Genomic DNA, 26,519 nt, shown 5'->3' with positions numbered 1-26,519 from the left:
ACGGATGGAAATATGGAAATATGCGTCCTTGAGATCTATCGTGACAAACCAGTCCTCGGACCTGATCTGTGGCACGATTTGTCTCAAAGTTAACATTTTGAACTTGAGCTGCATGACTGACTCGTTCAGAACTCGAAGATCTAAAATGGGACGCAATCCCCCGTCCTTTTTTGGAACTATGAAGTACCGGCTGTAAAACCCGGTTTCCCTGTTGGAGGGAGGTACATATTCTATGGCCCTTTTCTCTAACAGAGTGTTTACTTCCTGTTCCATAACCAGAACCTGCTCGGGGCCCACCACTGTGGGCAGGACCCCCATAAACCGAGGTGGGCGTTTTTTTAATTGTATCTGATACCCTTTTTCCACGGTCTGCAGGCCCCAACGAGAAACATTTGACAGTAGCTTCCACGCTGTCAAAGATTCTACTAGAGGTACCAGCCTCTCGAGACTGGTTTCTGGATTTTGTTGCTGTTGAGTAGTCGGTTCGACGCCCTGTAACGGCGCACCGGCAGGGAACGACCGAACAGACTGCTCTAGCACCCTCCTCGGAGGGGGCGGGCATCCCGAGGCCACTACGTTTCCGGGTGGACCTTGAGATATGTGCTCGCCGGAGACCGCTGCGCCCTGTAACACCAGAGGTGGCAGGGTTGGCAGAACGGTCCCCTGAGGGCACCGAAGAGAGACGGGCACCGTGAAAAGAGGTGTTAACCGCTCTGCTTCGGGGGGAACTACCCTCATTTGTCCTGAGCCCTCGGACGTCAGGACCTTTTCCCAGCAGCCTTCTTGGCGGTAATAACGGACCGCAGATCCGTTTTACCCCTCGAAGACTGCTGGGTTTGAGAGCGCCCTCCGTGTCCCCGAGATTTTTGTGGGGGAGCACGAGAGGACACACTCTGTTTTTGAGTGGCACGGTGTTCAGCGCTCTTTTTAGAGGAGTGAGGCTGCTCCCGCTCAGCAGCCTCAATGAAAGAACGGCGGGGGAGAAGTTTTTGCAATGCAGCTGCCTGTTTAGCAGCTTCCTGAGATTTAGCTACCGCACTGTTTACTGCATCACCAAATAGACCAACAGTGGAAACCGGAGCATCTAAGAGAACGTGCTTTTCTTTCTCTTTTATATCGCTCAAATTGAGCCACAGATGCCTCTCAGTGGCCACCAGGGCTGCCATAGACCGCCCGATTGATTTAGCGGTCTCCTTGGGGGCCCTGAGAGACAGATCTGTGGCTCTGCGTAGTTCAGCCACTGTGTCAGGACCAATTCCCCCGCCTTCCTCTAAATCCCCCAATAATTCTGCCTGATAGGCTTGCATAATAGACATCGTATGCAGACACGCTGCAGCTTGACCAGCGGCTGCATACGATTTATGAACCAGAGATGATGTGTATTTTACTGGCTTAGAGGGAAGTGAAGGAGCTTTCAGGGAAGATGCCGTTGCTGGAGAGAGATAGCTCGCAAGCGTCTCCTCCACCTTCGGCATCTCCCCATAACCATATTCTTTATATTTCTGAATGGAAGAATAGTGGGATGTTTGTGGTGCATACACTCTGTATGAAACCGGTTTTCCCCACGATCTCGACACCTCGGTGTGGAGATCGGGAAAAAACGGAAGGCTTCTTCGCTGAGGCTGTGTACGAGATGGCAGGAAGCGTTCGTCGAGCTTACTTTTCGAACGAACGTCCTGCCTATCCTCTGGCCACTCAATAGATAATCTGTGAACTGCTCTCGTGACAACATCGAGCAATTCCTCAAAAGCGTGAGACTGAGGTGGCGAATCCTCAGACTCAGCTTCAATACTAACAACGTCCAACTCCTCAGAGCTGGACAATTGCAGTATTGGTGCCTCCATCGGGGGGGAAGAAACCGCAGCGCGTGCTTTCACACCCTGATGAGAGGCACTGGATCTATCAGAAGGATGTTGAGATAAGGCAGAGCCCGTCTCAACATCCACTGATAAATCCATTTGTGAAACCCAGGTCTGAGATCGACGCCGTGCCTCGGCAGCGGCGGGACCCAAGCCCTGGGGAACGTGGTCGGGATTGAACCGAGCCAAGCGGGATCGGAGCGTACGCAATGGAAGCGCCTCGCAATGCACACAGTCACCACCCTCGAGTGCTGACTGGGCATGCTCCTCACCCAAACAAACAACACAAAGAGTGTGAGTATCACCTCCCGTTAAATAACGCGGGCAGGGATGGACACACACTCTAAACTGCTGCTTGCTCGCCATACTGAATATATATATATGATATAGACAGACAACACCAAATAACAAGGACAGATTCAACACAGAGCGCAACTGAAGACTCAGAAAGCTTTCGTTTTCTGTTTCGGGCCGGCTTTTATAGCTTCCTGGTACGTGACGTCACCCGCCTCTGACGTTCCGCCACACCATTGGACTGATTTGACATGTGCTTCAAGACGTCATCACGCAAAGCGTTCCCCATAGCGTCAGTTTCGACGCAACGGGAGTTCCCTTGAAAGGGAACAAACCTTACATAAACCCATTATAAATGTCATATTTACCTGTGCCTTTCCTGTCTAACAGATATGAAATATACAGAAATTGGATAAGGTTATCAAAACATTCCGCACTGCATAAAATTATAAACTAAATATAGAGAAATCCGTATTAAAGCTACACGCATTCTTTAGTCAAGAGCAGTTAGTAATTTTCTCCGAGAATTAGCTGCTGCCACTTTAGGACCAGCCACAGTTGACGATCTCATGCATCCCATTCTCTCACTACTCTTTACTTTCATTTAAGATTTTATTTAACTCATTTAAGACTGTTCTTGTGAGGATACTCGACAAAATGGACATTTTGGCATACATGTGTGTTGTTCGTTCTAGCGCGAAAGAGAACTTGATACTGGCTCGCGTCTATCTGTGGGTCGTGTGTATGTGTGTGTGTCAGGAGGACATTTACTGACAGCGCGTTCTCTTTTGTCTTGTCGCGCATGAAGGTTTAAAAGCATTTGCATGAATAAGAGCGGGATCATATAACGATAGCTTAGTCACCTGTTGTTGTTTCTGACGTTTCATCGCCTGTGCCGCAACCGCGATACCACGGAGGAGCAGGACCGAGCCTATGTCGATGCGCGCGCATCCGCGTACATCGCGTGCCGTCTCGGTTTCCTTTCCGTCAACTTGTTTGTGAGGCGCCGCGAGGGTCGCGACCCAGGGTTTGAAAACCACTGATCTAGGTGATACTTGAGCAACCAGTTTGGTGCCCTGTACGGCGAACCGGCAGGGAAAGACCGAACTGACTGCTCTGGGACCCTCCTTGGAGGGGGCGGGCATCCGAGGACCACTACGTTTCCGGATGGATCTTGAGATATTTGTTCGCCGGAGACTGCTGCACCCTGAAACACACGAGGTGGCGGGGTTAGCATAACGGTCCCCTGTGGGCACCGAAGGGCAGCGGGCACCGCATAATGAGGTGTTAACCAATTTACTTCGGAGGAGACTGCCCTCACTGGACCATTCGGGCGTCAGGACCTTTTCCCCCCAGTCTTCTTAAAAATAATGACGTCCTCAGATCCATTTTACTCCTTGAAGGCTGCGTTTGAGAGATATGGGCTCATCAGAGACCGTTGCTCCCCGACGCACACGAGGTGGCGGGGTTTGCAGAACAGCCCTCCAAAGGCATCGAAGGGAAATGGGCACCGTATAGTGAGGTGTTAACCACTTACAGTCCCTGTAAAGGCAATTCTAAAAAAAAATTCTAAACACATTATAAATGTTAGAAATGTATTGCTAAAACATATTACAAAGACTGTGAACTGTGAAGTGCTGAATTGTGGAGTTAGACCGTTAAACAGTTTTTCACCATTGCTGTGTTCCGGATTTTTTGGGCGGGGCTAAAACGGGGGCTCGATGACGCACCGAAGCCCCTGATATCCTGGACACGCCCCTACTTGATGACGCACTGGAGCCCCTGACGCTGGCCCCTCCCCTAAATAGAGCACAATCACATCAGTTTACCGATCGCGAGTTACTGTCAGTACTATTAGTTACTACAGCCTACAGTTTGCTAGCTAGCTATGCATTCGTCACGGAAATGCGTACAACCTGGATGCGATCACGTACAAAACAGATCGGTGTCCTTATCAAAATTTCCAAAAAACGATCATATCAAGAAGAGGTGGATTAATTTAGTGAAGAGCCGCCTCGATGGAGAGCTGAGGATCACCGCCAAAACCTGCCTCTGTAGTGATCATTTTACACGGGGTAGTTTTATAAACTTTCGTCGGAGACAACTGGGATTCACTGATAGTCCGCTGTTACTGGTGAATGGGGACGAACCGACTATCTCTCGCCTCGGTGTTCATACTCCCGTCGCGCCGACAACTGGTGCTATCGTCGGTGTAAGAGAGTGTAAGTTGCCTTGTGTGCTTATGTTATAATTATAGTAGGTAGTCCAGGCTCGAACATGTATGGCTTTGTAAAAACAATTAAGCTGCTAGGAGCATCCATTCCGGCTGTAGCGGTGATAGACAGTTCACAGTTGAGTGTGGCCGTGGCGACGGTAGCTTTCCCGCGAGTGGGCGTGGTTTCAGCGCAGCCAGTGGACACGCCCCCAGCGTTTGAGAGCAGAGACAACTGCTCATTTTTTCAAGATTTTGATAGCTTATTTTATGTACTTGCCGGCTTTTTTTATCATTCAAATTTGGCTGGGTGGCTAATAACACATTTTTCTGTGGTGTGACAAACTCAGAACACATACTTAATTTTGACTTTACAGGGACTTTAAAGGAACACGGCGACTTTTTGGGACTTTTACCATTTTTTTTTTTACAGATTGGGCTTTGGTCGGACTCGGGCTCATTTAGCTTTTCTCCTTTCATCGTGCCCATAATATACGTGCAGAGCGCAGGCTACTGTATGAAATATTGTTATATTGATAATATTATAAATATGCAACGCAATATGCGATCACGCGAGTAACGCAACGCGCATGCAATGCATTAGGTGACAGCTGACCATGCAGAGCATCAGGGAGAAGTTGGATCGTAAGGAGTTACTAAAAGTTCCCAATACTTCAGGAAAAGCTGCATTTTGAAAGAGTTTTGATTTGATTACCGAGCCTGAAGCCTTCAACAGTGGATGCTATTCTTTTTCTTCACAACGATCGCGAATAAACAGTGAATGAGCCTACTCAGTTCAACAGATTTTTTTTCTTTATTATATTTTTATTATTCTTTATTATATTTTTATTATTATTTAACGTTAGCCAGTTGGCGAAGAGTTCTTTGAAACATTGTTCTTCAGTAAAGTTACTTCACATCAAAAAAAGGTAGGCATTCAATCTTTATTTACTGCTGGATCACATTTGGCTATATAATATTCTCTACTGCATGCTTATGCTTCTCTGTAATGGACAGTCTGTATTAATATTTGTGGACATAATTGTCAGTGGTGGTAGTTATGTTTGAGGCCTATAATAACATTTTACCCAGTAGCGTATGTGTGTGCGTCTAGCAGAGACAGCGCGCATCAGAGAGCGCGTGTCAGAGAGAGCTCAAAGTGATATTGATGTTGGTCTTGGGTCGGGTTCGGGCTAAAAAATTGCAGACGTTTTCGGGCTGGGGCCGGATTAGTGCTTGAACACCACGGGCCATGTCTCGATAGGGCTGGATGATTTGCCCCGTGCAGGGCTCTAGGCAGTATGCTAGCTGGAGCCGTTTACCTCCAGTCTTTGTGCTAAGCTAGGCTAGCGGTGCGTCCATAGATATTATATAGAGACTAGATGCCCTATTGGCCGCTGGGCACTGAGAAATGCGGCCACCATCTTAAACCGGTCGTATTCCTAGTTTCGTTGCGTGGCAGCAGTTAAAATGCTAGAGCACTGTGGAGTATTTTCCTGTTCTAATCGGCGGACCATCGCAAATAGGGCCCGGGGGATTACTTTTAACATTACCGTACTATTGGTTGTATTTTGTGAATAGAATATTACCAGATAATTGAGAAGGAGCAAGGATCTTTGATATTACTGTACTGAAATCGTAGCCAGCTAACGTTAGCTAGGCAATGTTTACTGCACCAGCCAGTGTTCACCTGACATGGAGAGGTGGGGTAAAGTAATGTAAAGTAATGTAAAGTAATTACAAGAGCTTCTCGGTTATTTTAGTCCAATCCGAATGTGCATCTCAGTAATCATTACGGACAATGTCAGTAAAGATTACGGCGACTTTTACCTTCTGTAAAAAGGTCCAGGAAAATTACCTCAGGTAACGTTTATATTAATAGACGTGCGAATAGACCCTCTGTAAATTAAGTAATTTCGTAAAAGTAGTTTCCTGTGGTTTTTCAAGTATTGAGATGCTTGAAAAGGCATTCAGTTGCGTTCTAGACACTAGGAGAAGTCTCCCCCAAGTGTTTTCTCCCTCCCTCAACTCAAGTGTTTTCCACATACCATTCAGATCAGAAAGAAGTTCGAAAGCACTTGTAAGAGGCACGAAACTTACTTTTAGCGTAATCCAATCTGAAGTTAATTCATAAATTTTTCGACCGGACATAACTGTTTTATATATATATATTAGGGGTGTAACGATACGCGTATTCGTATCGAACCGTTCGGTACGAGGCTTTCGGTTCGGTTTTCGGTACGCATTACGCTGCGAGATCTAGTGAGAAACATGCACATTTCTGTTATTAACGGATCAAACAGCGCTGACGTGGAAACCATGAAGAAACATCGTGCCATGAATGAACTGGCCGGTGTCCACAGATCAGCAACATTCACCGTGGAATGGATTTGCTGTAGTAACACTAACTGCAAGGTATGGAAGTTTGGCAGGAATAGTGGGCTATAATGCTTTCAAGTAACATTACGTCTGTTTTATTTTGACATTATAAATACAATTGCTGCCCTCAAATGTTAATCTGAACTAAAATAAACCTTTGTTTATAACTAGCCTACTACTACAATTTTACATTTAATTTTGTCCAAGGAGCTGTTTTGTTTTATATGCTCATAAGAAGAGTCAAGTATTCTCCATTATTGCTCAGTAAAAAAAGCAAAAAATAAATAAATAAAATAAATCATACTTTATGATGTTAGTTTCATTAAATAAAAAAATAAATAAAAAATTAATTCAAGGAAATTTCTCTGGCATTTATTTATTTTTGCTGTAGCCAATGGAAAACGTACCGTACCGAACCGTACCGAACCGTGACACAAGTGTATCGTATCGAACCGAACCGTGAATTTTGTGAACCGTTACACCCCTAATATATATATATATATATATATATATATATATATATATATAACGTTAGGTTATTTGTGTTTGCGCACATGTCAGGAAGCAATGTAAATGTAAAACACACATGTTTCTTCAACTTATTAAAATATCTTACTTTATTGCAACTATCTGTTTCTGCTTCTTTATCATATTTATAGTGTGTGATTTATAAAATACCTTATATCCTACATCACATATTTTGATTTTGGACGTCTGGTCACTTTATATCTTATATCAGAAAATTATATTACTGTTATGAATATTAAAATACGCCGAACCATGTGTCCTGTATAATAGCTACATGAATGACCTTTGCAGCAAAAAAAACCCCGTGAAAATCAGTTCGGTATTCAGTTCGGTATGATAAATTAAATGCGCTGACAGCTCATTGCACCTGCCATACAGATTACACTGAGTGGAGCGGGTGATCGGTCTAAGATGGCGGCCCCACGGCTCGCCCGCGCCAGTAGGCAGTAGCGGTCGATAGGGAGTCTATCTATATGATGTCTATGGGTGCGTCAGACAGAGTTATGGCATGCACGGAGATGAAAATGGTATGTATGGACTTATCTAACTCTGGGGGATATGGTGAATAAGCCAAAGGCCCAAAAAGTCGGCGCGTACCTTTAAGAGAACCAACCTCTCGAGACTGGTCTCTGGTATTACTCAAGCAACCAATTCGGTGCCCTGAAGCGGCGCACTGGCAGGGAACAGCCGAACTGATTGCTCTGAGACCCTCCTGGGAGGGGGCGAGAATCCCAGCGCCGCTATGTTTCCGGGCAGACACTGAGATGAGGGCTCGCCTGAGAGACTAGAACTCGCTGGAGACCACTGCGCCCCAAAGCATACGTGATGATGGGGTTGGCAGAACAGCCCCTGAGGGCACCGAAGTGAGATGGGCACCGTATAATGAGGTGTTATTCATTTCCCCCCAGGAATTTCCTCAGAATTAAATGCAGCCAAAGATCAACCAGACAAGTAAACACGGTCTGGATAAAAGGGTGAATAGTATATTAATACCACCATCTAACTCCTCAAAGATCAGATGGTTACATATTTAATTTTCTCAAAAATTAAATGCAGCCAAATATCAACCAGACAAGTAAACACGGTCTGGATGAAAGGCTGAATACTATTGTTCTGAATTCTCCATGTTTAGCATAATAACGGAGATGCGCACAGAATCAGCGCTGTATGTCACTGAATAGTGCGCAACAAGCGCAGTTGCGGAGCCTACGCTGATTTAGTAGACTGGGAATAAGCGTAGTGCCATAGAGTTGCATCAGCCGTTCTGACTGGAAAGTTTGCAGGATTGCTTGCATTATAAGGACATTGTACGAGTAACGGACAAGTAAGTCCAGTGTTATTTGAATATTAATGTTATCTTGCAAGAGTATTTGTTGTAGATAGTGTTTCTAAGTTTATTCGTCTATATTAAAGCGGCCGATTTACCGCACGTGAATTGCACGCTGTATTATATGCCGTCAATCCTTTGAAGTTTAAATAGCGATCGTTATAACTTGTATAAGGAAGCAAATACTTCATGTTGAGTTTTTCATTTATATCTACAATGTAATGTTGATTATTATTTCTTTCATTGTTTTAGAAAACCTTGCACATGTCCATCTATGTTGATGCCAAAGCAATCATTAAAAGGCTATCATCTATCCATGACTCTGAGTTCTCTGACAAGAACACTGTGGCGGTCAGTGCACATTGATCCAGCTAAATTCAAATTGTAACATGGTCCTTCGAGCCGGATACTGACTACTACAGATATGTCATTGCCTGATGATAACCTGTCCAGTTCAGACCAGTCAGCTGGGAGACCAGTGAGACAGAGTAAACTTCCTAGGAACCTGGAGGACTATGTTATGGACTATAACTTTCCAAGGTCAACTAGTCCCCCACCAAGTTCACTAGAAATACATACATTGCCTTCGGCAGTAAACCGAGCTGTGGACAGAGCATTATCATTGCCGAGTATGTCTACACCAGTACGCAAAGTAGAACAAGTTCAATCAACTGATAAAATGTCCCTGAGAGAATTGATGGAAAACATCTCTGCAGCTGAGAGGGAGGAGTCAGCTGAGATTGCACAGCTTACAAGCAGACTGTCTCTTTATGAGAAAAGGCAGCAGCGTCGACAGGATATGTTAAAACGCATTAATGCTTTCCTACTGGAGGAGGAAGCAGATAACCTCTCACTCCAAGAAGCAGATATAGCATCTCAGAAGGGAGCACTTTCCCCTGAGTCTGTTCATAACATTACCTCGACTGCTCCACACTTCACAAAGACACCAGTTGACTTTCCAGAATCTCCGCCTGATGCAATGAGCCCTAAACAAAAAAGAGCTGAATTACCTTCGATCTCACAAGTTCCAGTTATTCGAAATGTGGCACAGGGTACCATAAGATCTCAATCTGCCCAGCAAACACTTGCACTGAATAATATGAGTTCAGTTCACTCAATTCCATCATCATGCTTTGTGTCTCCACAACTCCCTACAGCTTCTGATGCTGCTTTACAAGGACAGTTACTCCTACAAAGGCAGTATGAAGATAAGTCACCTCCTGAAATTAGAAGGTCCTTAGGAGTTGAAGGCAGCCCTTTTTTGTCCCAGCAGCAATGGGCCACTAATCCTCAGACTGCAATACATACGATGCAACACTCAGTACCTTCCATTTATGCTGGCTGTCGTCCTAATTATCCTGGTGCCTACCCAGCAAAGCCTAGTTATGCTGGTGCACATGGTGTTCACTACCCAGCACAACAAGTAACTTGGCCACAATATGATAATTGTCAGACAGCTCCTCCACCTCCCATTAATTTATATGGAGCGCCAAAACCTTCCATACCAGACTTTGCTGTAGACAGTGAAAAGGATTTCGCTAATCTGAAACTAGCTTTGGATAATCTACTAGACCCACATCCTGAGCTGTCAGAGAAATACAAATATCACGTGCTACTTGAACATCTTAAACTTCCAGAGGCTCAAATGATTGGACAGTCTTGTCGACATGAAGCTCGGCCATATACAGCAGCAATGCAGGCTCTACAGTTGCATTATGGACAGCCACATCAATTAGCACAGAGCGAAATAGCAGCCATACTCAACGCTCCAGATGTGAAGGTCGGTGAAGCTAGTAGTTTCCAGTCATTTGCCTTAAGGGTTCATCTTCTTGTGAGTATGTTGCTGTCCCTGGAGGGCCAGACAGGCATTGAACTCAGCTGTTGTTCCCATGTAGACCGGCTCCTCAGCAAACTACCTAAGTATCTCAGAGACAATTTCATTGAGTTCTTACAGATGCAAGGAAAGTTGAATGTCGCCAGCCTCAATCCATATAATCTTCAGGACTTTTCTGGTTGGCTGCAGAGTAAAGCTCAACAACAGCGTCTATCCAGTAGACTAGTTGAACGTTATCAGAAAGAGAATTCCTCCTACTCACTTCAGGGAAAGGATTCAACTCGATCGAAAAGACAGAGTGCTTCAGTCTACCATGGTACAGAACCCCAAAGTGTCAAATCACCTAAGCCGGTATCTCAGCCCTCTCAATGGAAGAAATCCAAAGTCCATTGCCTATTCTGCCACAGCAAAGAGCATTACATAACCCAGTGCTCAGAAATAAAGGAGCAATCTACAGAAAACCTCATACAATGGATAGCAGAAGGGAAACGGTGCTGGAAATGCGGTCGTTCCCATCATCCAGAGGACTGTAATTTAAAGAAACCATGTGGAATCTGTGGGGAGATACATCTCCAAGTCCTCCATGGAATCGCCGAACAGCGATCCAAGATTAAGCACACCAGTGCATTAAACAGTAGGATCTATCTCACACCTTCCAGTCCCTCAGGTCGAGTACTACTGAAAGTTGTGCCTGTGCTTCTACATAATAAGGGCAGAACAATTGAGACCTTTGCGATATTAGACGACGGAGCTGAACGTACCATGCTACTACCTGCCGCTGCTCAACAGCTTCAGCTAGAAGGGAAGGAGGAAATTTTAGCCTTACGTACTATCCGTCCTGATGTCACATTCCTGACTGGCTTAGTTGTTACCTTTGATGTGTCCTCCAGAAGCAATCCAGTAGTCAAGTACAGAATCCAGAATGCCTTCACTGCAGATGGATTAGATCTGGTGGAACAAAGCTACCCAGTGAAAGCTCTTCAACGTCGATATGTCCACTTGAGAGATATTCCTTTGCAGTCGTTCAAGAATGTTCAGCCCTTGTTGCTGATTGGCTCAGATAATAGCTCTCTGATTACTGCAGTGGAAACAATTCATGTAGACACTCAGATTGGACCAGTTGCAGTCCGTACAAAACTTGGGTGGGCTCTTCAAGGTCCTGAAGGTCTTTCAAATCGGTCAACTTCCACTCATCAGAGTTATTTTATTACCACTGCAGCAGCCCATGATACCCTCTATAGAGACGTGGAGCGATTGTGGAAGTTAGATTCTCTACCTTACCGCAGTGAAAAGCTGTTAACTCGATCTAAACATGACCAAGAATCTATTGAGATCCTAGATGGCAAGACCTGCAGGGTGTTAATCGATGGAATTAAGCGCTATGCCACTCCCTTGTTAAGAAGAGATGATTCCCCCAAGCTCCGTGCTCCACAGGAATCTGTGCTTGCCAATCTCCGCAATACCGAAAAGAGACTCCGGGATCAACCAGAGAAGGCAGCCGACTATCAAGGTGAGATGAATAGACTAATTCAAGCAGGTTATGTGAAGGAGATTACAGCTAAAGAAGCTAATGAATCGGAGGAATCCTGGTACCTGCCACATCATCTCGTCTACCATAATAGTAAGGCACGTCTGGTGTTCAATTGTTCATTTGTCTACAAAGGTACTTCACTCAATGAGCAGCTCCTGCCAGGACCAAACCTGGGACCATCCCTGCTCGGGGTCTTACTGCGATTTCGACAGCACTGTGTTGCGATCAGTGGAGACATCAAGGGTATGTTTCACCAGGTTCGACTGTTACCTGAGGACAGACCCTTACTGAGATTCCTTTGGCGGGATTTACTACGGGAGATCCCACCGCAAGTATATGAATGGCAGGTGCTACCGTTCGGGACAACCAGTAGTCCTTGCTGTGCTATCTATGCACTACAAAAGCACATCAAAGAACACCCATGCAGCACTACTGACCTCATCCAGTCTGTTGAATCCGGTTTCTACGTTGATAATTGTCTGGAGAGTCTACCTACTGCTGAAGCAGCCAAGACTAGAGTAGATGACTTGCGTGCAATACTGGCGGATGGCGGATTTGAAATTAGGCAGTGGACGAGCAACCGATCATCAGTAGTGGCTCACTTACCATCTGATGCTAGATCCCAGGACATGGAACGGTGGCTTGAACACAATCGGTGTGACCCTCAAGAACCCGCATTAGGACTCTGCTGGAATTGTAGAACAGACACACTGGGTTACAAATACCGACCTATCAAACATTCAGCACTAACAATGCGTACAGTTTACAAGATACTAGCGAGTCAGTATGACCCTTTGGGTTTCATCACACCTTATACCACCAGAGCCAAGATTCTCATACAGCAGCTATGGTCAAAGAAAAGAGACTGGGATGACCCAGACCTCCCTGCAGATCTGCGTGAGTCTTGGAATGTCTGGGAGAGTGAATTACCACACCTCAGCTCAGTTTCAGTCCAGCGTTGCTATGTTCCTGAAGCAATGGATAATCCTGAAATCGATCACCACCTTCATGTTTTCTGTGATGCGTCAGAAAGGGCGTATGGAGCAGTAGCATACCTCTCTACAACTTATGAGAGCACTACCAATGTCTCCTTCATAATGGCCAGGTCAAAAGTGGCCCCAAAACGTCAACAGACCATGCCACGGTTAGAGTTGTGCGCAGCGCTTGTTGGAGCACAGCTGAAAAAATTAATCCATACAGAATTGTCATTCTGCTTGAAACAGACCACACTATGGACAGACTCTACAACTGTTCTAGAATGGCTACAGTCAGAGTCATGCCGGTTCAAGGTATTTGTCGGCACACGTGTATCCGAAATACAAGAACTGACAGATCAGCGATCATGGCGTTATGTCGACTCACTTAATAACCCAGCTGATGACTTGACAAGGGGCAAAACACTTCTAGAGCTTACTAGACCGAGCAGATGGAGTAATGGACCATCTTTCCTCTTGCAAGCTTCAGATGAATGGCCTAAGAGACCACACATCACTCAGCCACATAAGTCCAATGAACTAAAAGGTCTGACTTTCTGTAGTTTTGCATCGGTACCACAGAATATTCCAGACGCAAACCAGTTTGATTCATGGAAGGACCTTGTCGAGGCTGTACGTCAGCAATGCCACGGGGCGGCAGAGCCAAACCAGACTCAATTGATAAACAGTTACCGTGAAGCAGAAGCTATTCTACTGCGAGCCTGCCAAGAACAAAGTTTTCCTGAAGAGCTTGTTTCTCTAAGAGCAGGCCAACCAGTTCATAGCAGCAGTAGACTTAGAAATCTATCACCAGAGCTGGACCAAACAACAGGTCTCATAAGAGTAGGTGGTAGGCTACGGCAGTTACAGCATGTCAGTGACCTTGATATTCATCCCATTGTCCTCGACCCTCGTCATTCCGCTACCATGCTTATAATTAAAGACTATGATAAACAGCTGCTACATGCTGGATCTGAGAGATTATTTGCAGAAATCAGAAGACATTATTGGATTTTGAGAGGTCGACAAGTCATTAAAAGGTACCAACTTCTTTGCCCAGAATGTCAGAGATGGAGAGCACAGCCTAAAGTTCCTCAAATGGCAGATCTGCCAAAGGCTCGCCTACGCATCTTCCGCCCACCTTTCTTCTCAACAGGTGTTGATTGTTTTGGGCCATTCATTGCCAAGATAGGCAGACGAAATGAGAAACGGTGGGGAGTAATTTTTAAGTGCCTGACGACACGTGCCATTCATTTGGATCTCCTTAATTCACTGGATACAGATGCCTTCCTACTAGCCCTCCGCAGGTTCATTGCCCGGCGAGGCAAACCAGCAGAAATCATTTCGGATCGAGGCACGAATTTCAAAGGAGCTGACAGGGAACTCCAAACAGCTTTCAAGGAATTGGAACCGCAGCTTCAACAACAACTGGCAAATTACCAGGTTGATTTCAAATTCAATCCCCCTAATGCACCGCACTTTGGAGGAGCATGGGAGCGGGAGGTTCGCTCCATCAAGAGTGCACTTCAGGTCGCTGTGGGAGCTCAATCATTGTCAGAAGATGTACTTCACACCATCCTAGTTGAAGTGGAAGGTATCCTCAATTCCAAGCCTCTAGGGTATGTTTCAGCTGACGTGGCTAATCCCGACCCTATAACACCAAATATGCTCCTCATGGGGCGGCGGGACGCTTCTTTGCCACAAGCCGTTTACGCTCCTGAGACCATAGGAAGACGTAGATGGCGGCATTGTCAGAACTTAATAGATCAGTTTTGGATCCGTTACCTACGAGATTACCTGCCAACCCTTCATACCCGCTACAAATGGCAGCATCCAACAGAGCCCCTTGCACTGGATACCGTGGTAATGATAATTGACCCTAACCTACCACGAGCCCAGTGGCCTATAGGTCGTGTGGTGAAACTCCTTCCAAGCAGAGATGATTGTGTACGAACTGTTGAAATTCAAGTACGGGATAAAATCTACACACGACCTGTAGCCCGTCTTATCCCACTTCCCGGACTGCCAGATAATACAGAAAATCCGCAAACATAAAGAATTCTACTAATCATCACATTTGCTTCTCAAATGTGGGGGCGGCTGTTCTGAATTCTCCATGTTTAGCATAATAACGGAGATGCGCACAGAATCAGCGCTGTATGTCACTGAATAGTGCGCAACAAGCGCAGTTGCGGAGCCTACGCTGATTTAGTAGACTGGGAATAAGCGTAGTGCCATAGAGTTGCATCAGCCGTTCTGACTGGAAAGTTTGCAGGATTGCTTGCATTATAAGGACATTGTACGAGTAACGGACAAGTAAGTCCAGTGTTATTTGAATATTAATGTTATCTTGCAAGAGTATTTGTTGTAGATAGTGTTTCTAAGTTTATTCGTCTATATTAAAGCGGCCGATTTACCGCACGTGAATTGCACGCTGTATTATATGCCGTCAATCCTTTGAAGTTTAAATAGCGATCGTTATAACTTGTATAAGGAAGCAAATACTTCATGTTGAGTTTTTCATTTATATCTACAATGTAATGTTGATTATTATTTCTTTCATTGTTTTAGAAAACCTTGCACATGTCCATCTATGTTGATGCCAAAGCAATCATTAAAAGGCTATCATCTATACATGACTCTGAGTTCTCTGACAAGAACACTGTGGCGGTCAGTGCACATTGATCCAGCTAAATTCAAATTGTAACAACTATATTAATACAGACATCTAACTCCTCAGAGATCAGATAAGTACATATTTAATTTTCTCAAAAATTAAAAACAGCCAAATATCAACCAGACAAGTACAAACGGTCTAGGTGAAAGGCTGAATATAGTGTAATAATACAGACATCAACTCAGTATTTAACATTTAATTTCATTTGGATGAGTATTTTCACAATTAAATGCAGCCATAAATCAATCAGATAGAGAACTCAGATAGAGAACTTGGTCTGGATGAAAGGTTGAATACATACTACTTTCAAAGCCAGATAAATATTTCAATTAATTTCTCAAAATTAAATTCATATTATAATCTCAAACACAAAAAAATAATAAATAAAAGTCTGCAAACACATAATTAGTTTGCACACAATCATAAGAGAAAGAGAGAAAGGGAAATTCCCATCTGTTCAGTTCCCTGGTTGTGTGTATATATATAGCGGACCCATTATCTACACGTTGCCTCGGCAAACGCGAGATCTGAGCCAAAATATTCTTATTGGAGAAATGCAGACAAATAATCTATGCGCTGCCTCGGCAAACGCGCAATCTGAGCCACTAGATTCTTATTGCAAATGCACATCGATAATCTACGCGCTGCCTCGGCAAACGCGTTATCTGAGCCATTAGATTCTTATTGCAGAGATGCAGACCCCTAATCTACGCGCTGCCTCGGCAAACGCAAGATCCGAGCCAAAAAATCTTTATTGACTTTCTTCCCTCGAGAAGAAAGCCAACAGGAGCAGAGCTAAAACTCTCGATAGTGCATATGTTACACGTCGAGAATTTATGAATGAACACTGTCAGCCCCCTTTTAATAGAGCTGACTGTGCATGCTCTACTCCCAAACAAACAACACATAAATCGTGTGTCCCCACTCGTAATGAAGCGAGGGCAGGGAGGAACACACAATCCAAAATGCTGTTTGCTCGCCATTATATTCCTGTCTAGATATAGAATATGCTTGTGGACAAACAACAATAAATAGACAGAGATAGGTTTACACAGAGAGCTTGCTGAAGACACAGAAGCTGACAATGTTTGGTCTGGGTGCGCTTTATAGCTTCCTGCCATGACGTCATCCGCATACACGCCAATGGACTGATTTCACAAGTGCTTCACGACGCAATTACGCAGAGCGTTCCCAAAGCGTCATCTCAACGCAACGCGAGTTCCCTTCAAAGGGAATCGCTTTTAAAGTTGTCCATATGTTCGCGATTTTGCTGCATCCACTCACAAAAATATATTTTATATATATATATATATTTATGGTAGGAAATGTACAAAATATCTTCATGGAACATGACCTTTACTTAATATCCTAATGATTTTTGGCATAAAAGAAAAATCGATAATTTTGACCCATACAATGTATTGTTGGCTATTTCCACAAATATACCCGTGTGACTTGTGACTGGTTTTGTGGTCCAGGGTCACATATTCTATATCATTTTATATAGAATTTCATATATTAAACAGTACACAGTATCTCATCATGTGAATTCTCAGCACCCTCAGCATGCCAACTTCTGCAGACTTGCAGAATGCAGTGATACTATGTTATCCTGTTGATTAGATGTTCTGGAACGAAAGACCTTAAAATAACCTAATTTGCAATTCATATTTTTTTTTAAACATTTTTGTTTAAACTTGTAACAGGGACAAGAAAATATTCTGAGTGATCACCTGCACAGGATCCTCGTCCACTTTCACCTGTCCAGCGATCTCCATCATGTCTAGGGCCAGGTGGCAGATGGACTTTGCATGGTGGGTGCAGGGCTCCGGAAGGCCACTTACGGTCATGTACTTATCACCAACAGTCTCCACCTTTCAGAGAATAGAAAGATATTTAAGAAAGTGATGGATTCAAATTAGAAACCACCAGAAATAGCTAATGTGCCTGTGGTATTATGAACCTCAAAGGATTTTCCATGAGCTCCGCTTGGATATTTGTATGTTCCCTACCCCAATTTTATATTTAAGTCATTTAACAGTTAACACTAACCTACTTAAAGAAATAATATTTGTATAGCATATAGATATTTATTTAACATTTTTCATTAACATGTATTGAATAATGGATATCCAAGATAAGAAATTATGGTAAATCACTAGTCACTACAACCATTTAAAGATATCTTGTGGCCTTGAATGTCTGGTAATAACTAGTTTGTGATATGAATACAGCCAAAGAAAATAAAATGAAAATAGCAGGAAAAACTATTATCCAAGTTAGCCAATTGTAGGATATTTTTGATTCATCCAAGTTTTCCTGTTGACGCACACTACAAATGTTGCCAGTAAAAAACCTTGCAACAAACTCTAAAACACATCTTCAGAGAGAGCCCAGTCCTTCATGAGACCTTTGTACCAAATAGATACAGTTCGTTTTAAGTAAATATTGTTTTTTTTTGGTAAGCCAGCCTTGAAATTCTACCCGTCTATTTTGTTTAGTTAGCAAAGCTACATGAAGTGCATTCTTGTCTGTACACCCTTGTTTTGAAGAGAGCAATGTACATTATCTGTGGTTGGAAAAGTACAGGCTATGGAGGCACAGAAAGTTACAACAAAAAAGTTAGTAAAGCTGCAGAAATACAAAACCATGGCTGTTAATGGTTGCTCTGGAAGTTCCAAAGACTTACATTAACTCCTTGTAATATCTAAATCAAGCGTGTCAAACACAGCCTGTGGGCCAAATATGGCTCTTAGAGGAGTCTAATCCAGCATGTGAAATTATTTGAAAGAGAAAAACGGTATTTATGCTGAAAAACATTCACATTTAATTAACTTATGGGTATGAAAAATTCATAATATTCTGTTTTTAGCTAAACTTGTTTGTATTATAGCTCACATTTTAAAACAGCAGTAGAAATTAAGCATAATATTTGGCATTAAATTGTACTTTCAGCTGAAACTGGATTTGAGAGTGATGCAACTGTTCAGTTCCCCTTCGTCAGTCACTCTCAACGTACATCAGAGGTGATCTGACGAATGGGGATCTCGCTTGAGAGACCAACCCACTTCGAGTGTAAACTAAACGAGCCAATGCACATTGGCATGCGATGATTTGCAACAGCTGCTCTGCCTCGCAGCACGAGCAAATAGTGAGCAGAAGGTGCGTCGCATCTTTGTCTTTCGCTTCGGAGCCAGGCGGTGAATGTTGTTCCTGCTCTGCAATCTTATCTGAGAGTGTTTTAACTTAAAAAAACGAGTCTACTTCTTCAGGAGAACACCTCTTCAAACTGGTGTTGGTGTTACAGCGCAGACAGCGCTGGGCGTGAGCTCACAGAAAGCTGGTAAAACAGCGGTTTTCACAGCTCAGAATGTTGTGCATTCAATGAGAATGTGAGAGCTCACATCAGGCTTGCATTATCGTCCTGTTTGGCCATCCCTGGGTGCTTCAGGTTTGACACTGCGTCTTTTTCAAGATGTCATTCAAACCGTGTTTCTGGGTGCGGTCGTTTCCTGTCCTCATTTGACGGCCATGATCACTGTTTCACATGCCTGGGCTTAAAGGGATACTCCACTTTAAAATGAAAATTCTGTCATCATATACTCACCCTCATGTTGTTTCAAACCTGTATGAATTTCTTTCTTCTGCTGAACAGAAAGGAAGATATTTAGAAGAATGTCAGTAACCAGACAGTTTCTGGTCTCATTGACTTCCATAGTAGGAAAAAAATATACTATGGAAGTCAATGGGACCAGAAACTGTCTGGTTACTGACATTCTTCTAAATATCTTCCTTTCTGTTCAGCAGAAGAAAGAAATTCATAAAGGTTTGAAACAACATCAGTGAGTATATGATGACAGAATTTTCATTTTAAAGTGGAGTATCCCTTTAAGCGTGTTGAGACTGCGTTCGTGGGTGGTTCATGTTCTCTCATGAGAGCATGACCACGTCGGCACGTTGTTCGTCTCCCCTTTCTCGTAAAGGCTTGAGCCGCTCAGCGTGGCGTGTGCCGTCGACCTGATGGTTGACAGCACGGGTTGTTACGGCAACCCAGAGCGCGTTGTTCGGAGCTCTAGACTCAAGTGCCTCAAACGAGGTGGAGTCCCTTTGCCCATTCCCCGATCTAGTTCGTCTTCTGGTGGCCACCAGAAAAGGGCTACTTTTTGGCTAATAGCACTGGACACTGCTGATCTGAGGATTACAGTGAGCGTTCCCGACGAGACCACCTCCTCGAGCCTCTCACTCCTCTAGCGCATTGCAAACATGCTGAGACTGCATTCGTAGGTGGTTTATGCTCTCTCATGAGAGCATGACCACGTTGGCACGTTGTTCGTCTTGCCTTTCTCATAAGGGCTTGAGCGCTCAGCATGCCGTGTGCCATCGAGTTCACTGTCTCACATGCCTGGCAGCTTCCGGATGGGATTACTGGTCCTTCTCATGAGGGACCAAGCATTTCATTCGGGGCTCCAGGGGAGGATCAGATGTCGATCGCTGCATCGGAGAGAGGGCTGTTAGGCTCTGGAAATGAAGATGATGCTGAGTTCCCACTATAATTGTGTGTGTGCTCATGCTGAATCAGATTCAGACTTGACAGCCATACTTTCCCGGGCTACTGTGGGGGTGCAGTGCGACACGTAATTGCCTTGCCCCGCCCCCGTGCCTGCCCGGAAGTGTGTGTGAAAAACGTAGGCAGTATGTTAGCAAAACATGCCAAAATCTGCAGACATTTTTTTCCTCTCTCACTACCCTTGGTGGTGGGGCGGCTCTGCTAATTGCAGACCGCCTCTTCCCTGCATGTGATGGCCACCCTACAAGTCTGTGGAAGGCCAAAACACTCAATGCACGAGGGTAGTTCTGAGTCGGGGTTGAGCTGCGCATAATGACTGACTGTGGTTTAAGTCACAGCGCTGGCCCTCAGTCAGACGATGTCCAACCTGGTGCTCCAGAAGCGCCCCATGGCTAAACCTTGCAGAGATGCGAGACATCGCCAAAGTTCGCTTTCTTGATGCTCCCATCTCACGAGGTGGCCTTTTTCGGCGACACTGTTGGAGACTGTGCCCAGCGATTCTCCACAGGTCAGAAGCAGACTGAGGTAACCAAGAGCTTGTGCCGATGTGCTACCAGAGTCACTCGTGCACTGCCCCTGTTCTGTTTGTCGCCAAGGGTGTCAGTCCCCTGCAAAAAATTATCAAAAATACTCTGTCACAGCCAGCTCTACTGTGATGTTGAGCCTTCGCAGGAAGACAATGAAGTAGGGGCTGTAGAACCCTGTCTTCATATCAGCTGGAGGGACCGGCTCGATCGCATCCTTCGCCAGTAGGTTAGATCTCTGCCCGCAAGACGGGCATCGCTGCTCCAGCTGGTGGAAGGCCAGGCGGAGAATCTTTTGTTTAATCAAATTCTGTTCCGCCACTGGTGTCTCAGTCAGTGGTACCCAATTTCTCAGAAAGAGCAGCTTCTCTATCTCTGGGTCTCAAGAGGGTGCGGATGACAGTGAGCGACACTTCCATGCCTTGCCTCTCGTTCTTTCATTATTCATTCGATTCACATGACGTCACTGTAGCTTTGCGCCGCCATCTTTGCGACCGCCGGTCTCAGTAATGCCTGCAATATGTTGTGCAGTTGGCTGCAACAACAGCCTAAAGAGGAACCCTGAACTGGTATTTTATTCTATACCAAAAGAAGAGAGAATCATTTATTTAAAAGACTTGAAGTCTCATGTTGGTTTGTGGTTAATTATATTTCCATTATACTCTCAGTGGCCAACATTATACAGACAGATATCGACAGATAATGTTTTGTCTTCATTTTATTGTTGGATCTGTTTAAATGCACTTTATCATGGTAAGTTAGTAAGATTTGGGGTTGTTTTGAATATAACTGTTTGTCTGTCTGTTAGTTAATACCTACCTAAATCTAAGAAATATTTTTCTGAAGTTCATAAAGATATTGTCTTCGTCACATGCGCTTTAGATGTTATTTTGTGTAAGTAACGTTAGCTCTGCAGACGATGCATAATATCATCCTTGAAATGCATATTAAAGGACTAGTTCTTCCAAAAATGATAATTCTGCCGTCATTTACTCACCTTCATGTGCAAACCCTTAAGTTTACTTTCCGTGGAAGACAAAGGGACATTTTTGAATATGTAGCCTAATGGAGACTCTTCTTGTCGATGTAATGAAAGTGAATGAGTAACGTTAGCCTACTGGGGGCTGTCACGCAAAAAAATAATAATAATAAAAGACAAAAAAACATCACAAAAGTATCATAAAAGTGATCTAATACGACTCGTCCGTTATATTAATATAGTTATTTATTCATATGATAGCTTTATGTGACGAACAAACTGCAATTTAAGTCGTTATATTATAATCACTGATGACCTTACCTCTTGATAGCTTTTAATCGCAGCCGAATCGTGAGTGAATCATTCAAAAAGATTCGACTCGAAAGATTCTTTCATTTCGATATTTGTGTGTATTAAACCTTCTCTCTGTAATTGAACATCTGTTCTTTCGGACAGATATGGCAGTATTTTATCATATTCGGCTGATGTCTCTGGCTGTGCTGATGGACGGATTAGATATATTCATTCATGCTGAACAGCTGCAGATTCATAGATTCATTCATGACATCGCCTCGACTCTCATGAACGCGCGCCATGAAGCTCTATGACTTAAGTATTTCTATATCATGAAAGGCCAATTGGGGCAAGTCTGGGGCAGATAATAATGGACTAAAGAAAACTGGGGGTAACAAATAAGGATCGGAGCCTAAAATATAATTTTTCTCCAGGTATCTCTGTCTCTCTCTCTCATTCAAATGGGCAGTTTGGGCGGCCATACCGGGCGAGTCGGTCGCAAATATGGCGGCGTTCTATTTGTTGTGACGTCGGTGGCATCTATGAATATGCTCGTGCTGCGAGGCAGAGCAGCTGTTGCAAATCATCGCATGCCAATGTGCATTGGCTCGTTTAGTTTACACTCGAAGTGGATTGGTCTCTCAAGGGAGATCCCCTTATCATCAGATCACCTCTGACGTACATTCCATTCCCTCCTCGGGGAACAAGGGTTACCATACATAACTGAGATGTTTTTTTAAAGAGTCATATTGATAACAACATGTGTTTACTATATAAATAGGATTAGGATTCATGTTTGGTTTAGGGTTAGTTGCTTATAATTATGCATAATTTACTGTTATTACTATAGTAAGTACACTGTAAAATAAAGTTTTACCAAACTGGGTTATTGCTGTTGGAATTTAAATGAGATGCTGGCCTGTAATTATAATTAGCCTTACAGTTTCTGTAATATTAAACAAAGAACAATATATCAGTATTGTTGTTTGATTAATATTCCCTAATTACCGATTGCATAAAAGTCTCTAGTAAATAAATTAGTAAATTCCTGTGCTTCTCTTTTATTCCAGTGATGGTTACTCATTAGAATGTGAATTGTGTACACGCTCTGGATTGCCTACAGCAAAGTTGAACAAAAAAATAAATACAATTAAATCAACCCACATAAGATGATTCAATCTGGCACTTTCACACCCTGATCTAAATATAGTCATTCATCTATTGATCTAATTAGGTACATCATAAAAGATTTATTATAAAACTACGTATCATAAAAAGACTTATAAAATACTTTTTTTGGAAGTTTGCTAAAAGTGACACTGAAATTAGATTTTGATATATTTTTCACCTTGCAAGTTATAATGCTTTAATTTACATTGTGGATAACTTGCCTTCTCAGAAGCACATTCACACAAATTTATCCATGTACCTGGGACCATTTTTGTCAAGACAAAACATTTTTGTTTTAAGGCCAGTCACAATCATACAGAGTTGTGTCTTTTGTGTGCTAAATATCTTTGTTTAAATGTCTGTGAGTATGGCTATAAAAGTATTTGTATATCTATCAATTTTGAAGCATTTTCAGTGATTTTATTTTATAGTATTTTATTTTCTTCTCAGCAGTTCCACTAAAACAAAAGCAGATTCAATTTCCAGGTTAAAATTCACTCACCTTATACACATAAGGGTTCTTCCGAGAATCAGTGAGAATGTCAAATCTTGTGTAGATGTCGTTGAGCAGGTTGACGATTTTAATGGCTCCCTCTGCTGATGCATGTTTGCTGCAGAATGCATTGAAGCCAACAATGCCACTAAAAAGAATTGTCACGTTGTCGTATCGTTTAGCAGGCACAGGCCGCTTATGCCGCAGTTCATTGGCTACAGACGGAGGCAGAACAGAGTACAGCAACCTGAAAAAAAGAGGTATTATTTTTTTCATGTGCACTCTTTAAAAAAACAACATATGTTCATTGAATTCAATGTCACTGAACAAAAGATAGCCTATGTATTTTGAGTCATACAATTTACTGTTCTGTAGTCATTCAAAGCAATAAAGTTGTTTACTTCAGTTTGTTAAAAAAAAATGTTAAAAAAGACCTAAATGAATGAATATAATACAAAAACAAATCCTTTTGTGAAATTCACTTCAACTGACCATGGAATAATGTGCATCACTTCATTCTTTTAGACACTGTACTTTCCCTGAAGGTTGAGTGCTAATTATCCACAGAGCTGTTTGAGTATTAGCTCTCTACATTTAGACATTCATCCATCTCTTCTGATCTTATTTCATACTGCCAATGGGAAAACACAAATATTAACCTCTGCGATCAAAAAGCATTTCAGAGCTCTGTTATACAACATGATAGAAAATAGTTATGAAATTACTAGCATATACTAATATTATAAACATTACAGGCTCTTTATAAATAATATTGCATGTATTTATTTAAGTTTATTTAAGCATTTATTTAATCAGACATAGAGCAAATGAAGTAATATTGTGAAATATTATTACAATTTAAAATAACTGGGGTTTTTTTTTCAATATTTGAATACACATTTTAATTTCAATTACAATGTCTTTGATGAAAAATCATAATTTTTCGTGTAGTCTTAAGTGTACAACAAAAAACAGCAGTCTTCTATGAGGTGAGACCTACTTCATCTCCATCTAAATGTCCTCCTTCATCTGTCCTAAAATACATAAACCATATACATAAACCTTAAAGAAAATGGCTCAGTCAGAACTCATGCTCTCCGTCCAATTCGCATACTATCCATCCTAAATAGTATTTGAAAATAGAATTAGTATGTCCCAAATCGTAGTATGTTGAAATGAGTGTTCCAAAAATACCCGGATGGTCTACTATTTCCGGTCAGAATCCGAAGTGCAGATCGATGCCATAGTGCATTCACTTCCTGATGGCTGAGCGTACTGCGCAGACTCAAACTGAGCTTGACAACATAGATGTGACGTGAGCAACCTGTCTGTCTTCTAGTAGCTGTGCCAAGAGAAATCTGAATCATTCCCTTCCGAAACTTGCAGAGACGGAGAGTGTGAGTAGGAGGTGTCCATGAGCTTGGAGCAGGAGAAACTTTTGCTAAGTATTCTGATTAATTATTTTGTAATTTTGCCTCCACGTCCCCCCGATTGCCCGCGAGCTTCTCCTCCTGTCCATACGGTCATTTCTCTACTGTGCGACAGAGAGTCGCGTGGTTATGACGCAATCGTTAGCCTATTTTTACAAAAACTTCTTCTACACGGCCGTAACGCAACATACAAGGTAATGGAGCCTTTTATACATTCTCGTGTTTCTTTAGAAATAAATAATGGACAAATGGAGTCTTTAAACGCCTCAGATGTAAAGTTATTCGCTGTCAAAGTGACACCAAAATGAATGGGAGTCAATGGAATGCTAACAGCAGGTGATGGTCTGCTAATTAATGGGAAGCTTCAGTTTTTTTCTGAAACATTACCCCCTTGACACACATTGCGCGTTGGACGAGGATTCGGTTAGAACTACAAACACGAGTGAAGGACACGCGAGTCAAATTCAAATTGCAAACACATGAAGGACCCACAACTGGCAGATGAACGTGGCAGATTTTAACTGTGACAAGATGATTGACAGGGTAGTTTACGGTGACAGGATGCACGCGGCCGATCTGTCCGTTAAGATGTCGGCATCAGTGTCCTAAGTTGACCAACAAGTTTTAGTGCAAGACACCTGCTAGTGAAGACAAGGCTGCACTATTCAGGGGAGCGTTTCCCAAAAGCATCGTTAGCCAACTATGGTCGCAAGTTCCGTCGTTATCAGCATAGTTCAACGAGTCTGTGTTTCCCAAAACCATCGTTCAAATGAACATTCGCAAACAGCATCGGAAAGTTGTGTGGTTGGAATGACAGCTTTTGACCTGTGGTTAGAAGCATAGTTTCTTGTTTGCATGACGTGGACTTAATAAATCCTTATCTTGAGCAAAATAAGCAAGCTGACATTCAGTACAATCTGTATCTTTTATTTAGAAGACATACAAAATGTAATTTACGTCTTTAGTTTGTCAAGAGATTTAAAGCATCGTTTTTGAAGAGTGCGCATGTGCGAACGTGCTCTACCACCTAAGAATGAGACTATGATTGAATCTGGAAATAAAGCAAAATAACTGAGAAAGATGAGAAATAGTCCTCAGATGCCATGTTCGTAATTTATAGCAAAACATCTAGCATTAATTCGATCTCAAACAGAAAGTTATTACTCCACCACCTGCGTGACATTTAACCAACGTGGTTGAACGACCAATTTGCAACAATACAGTTTCAGGAAACAGTCGTGACTATCTAGTTGATTTCTTCAACGATGCATCGTACTATGGTATTTGTGTAGCTCCAGCTGGTATTTATTGTCTGTGTGGATGAGAGAGAGTTTCTCTGGTGATGTTCAAGGTTCTCCACCAGATTTAATAAACAAACAGAGAGCTTGCAGACTGAGGCAGACCAGCTCCCTATGGAGAGTGTAAATACAGCCTAATTTTTCAAGCA

At 43.0% G+C, this 26,519-nt stretch overlaps 1 protein-coding gene across 2 annotated transcripts in view; it reads right to left on the bottom strand.

Moving 5' to 3' along the window:
* Positions 1-26,519, bottom strand: part of gucy1b1 (guanylate cyclase 1 soluble subunit beta 1) — an 87,028-nt gene that overhangs the window by 30,864 nt on the left and 29,645 nt on the right. For both annotated transcript variants that reach the window (XM_082165661.1, XM_082165660.1), the window contains 2 exons: positions 23,652-23,889; positions 17,349-17,489 (listed from right to left, as the gene is read on the bottom strand). In XM_082165661.1, the coding sequence (XP_082021787.1) occupies positions 17,349-17,489; positions 23,652-23,889 (379 nt within the window). The remainder of the gene's footprint in view (positions 1-17,348; positions 17,490-23,651; positions 23,890-26,519) is intronic.

Source organism: Leuciscus leuciscus, assembly GCF_965113295.1.
Source record: "Leuciscus leuciscus genome assembly, chromosome: 3".
Lineage (NCBI taxonomy): Eukaryota > Metazoa > Chordata > Actinopteri > Cypriniformes > Leuciscidae > Leuciscus > Leuciscus leuciscus.
The sequence above is the reverse complement of the archived record's forward strand: the minus strand, read 5'-3'. Positions and strand labels throughout refer to the sequence as shown.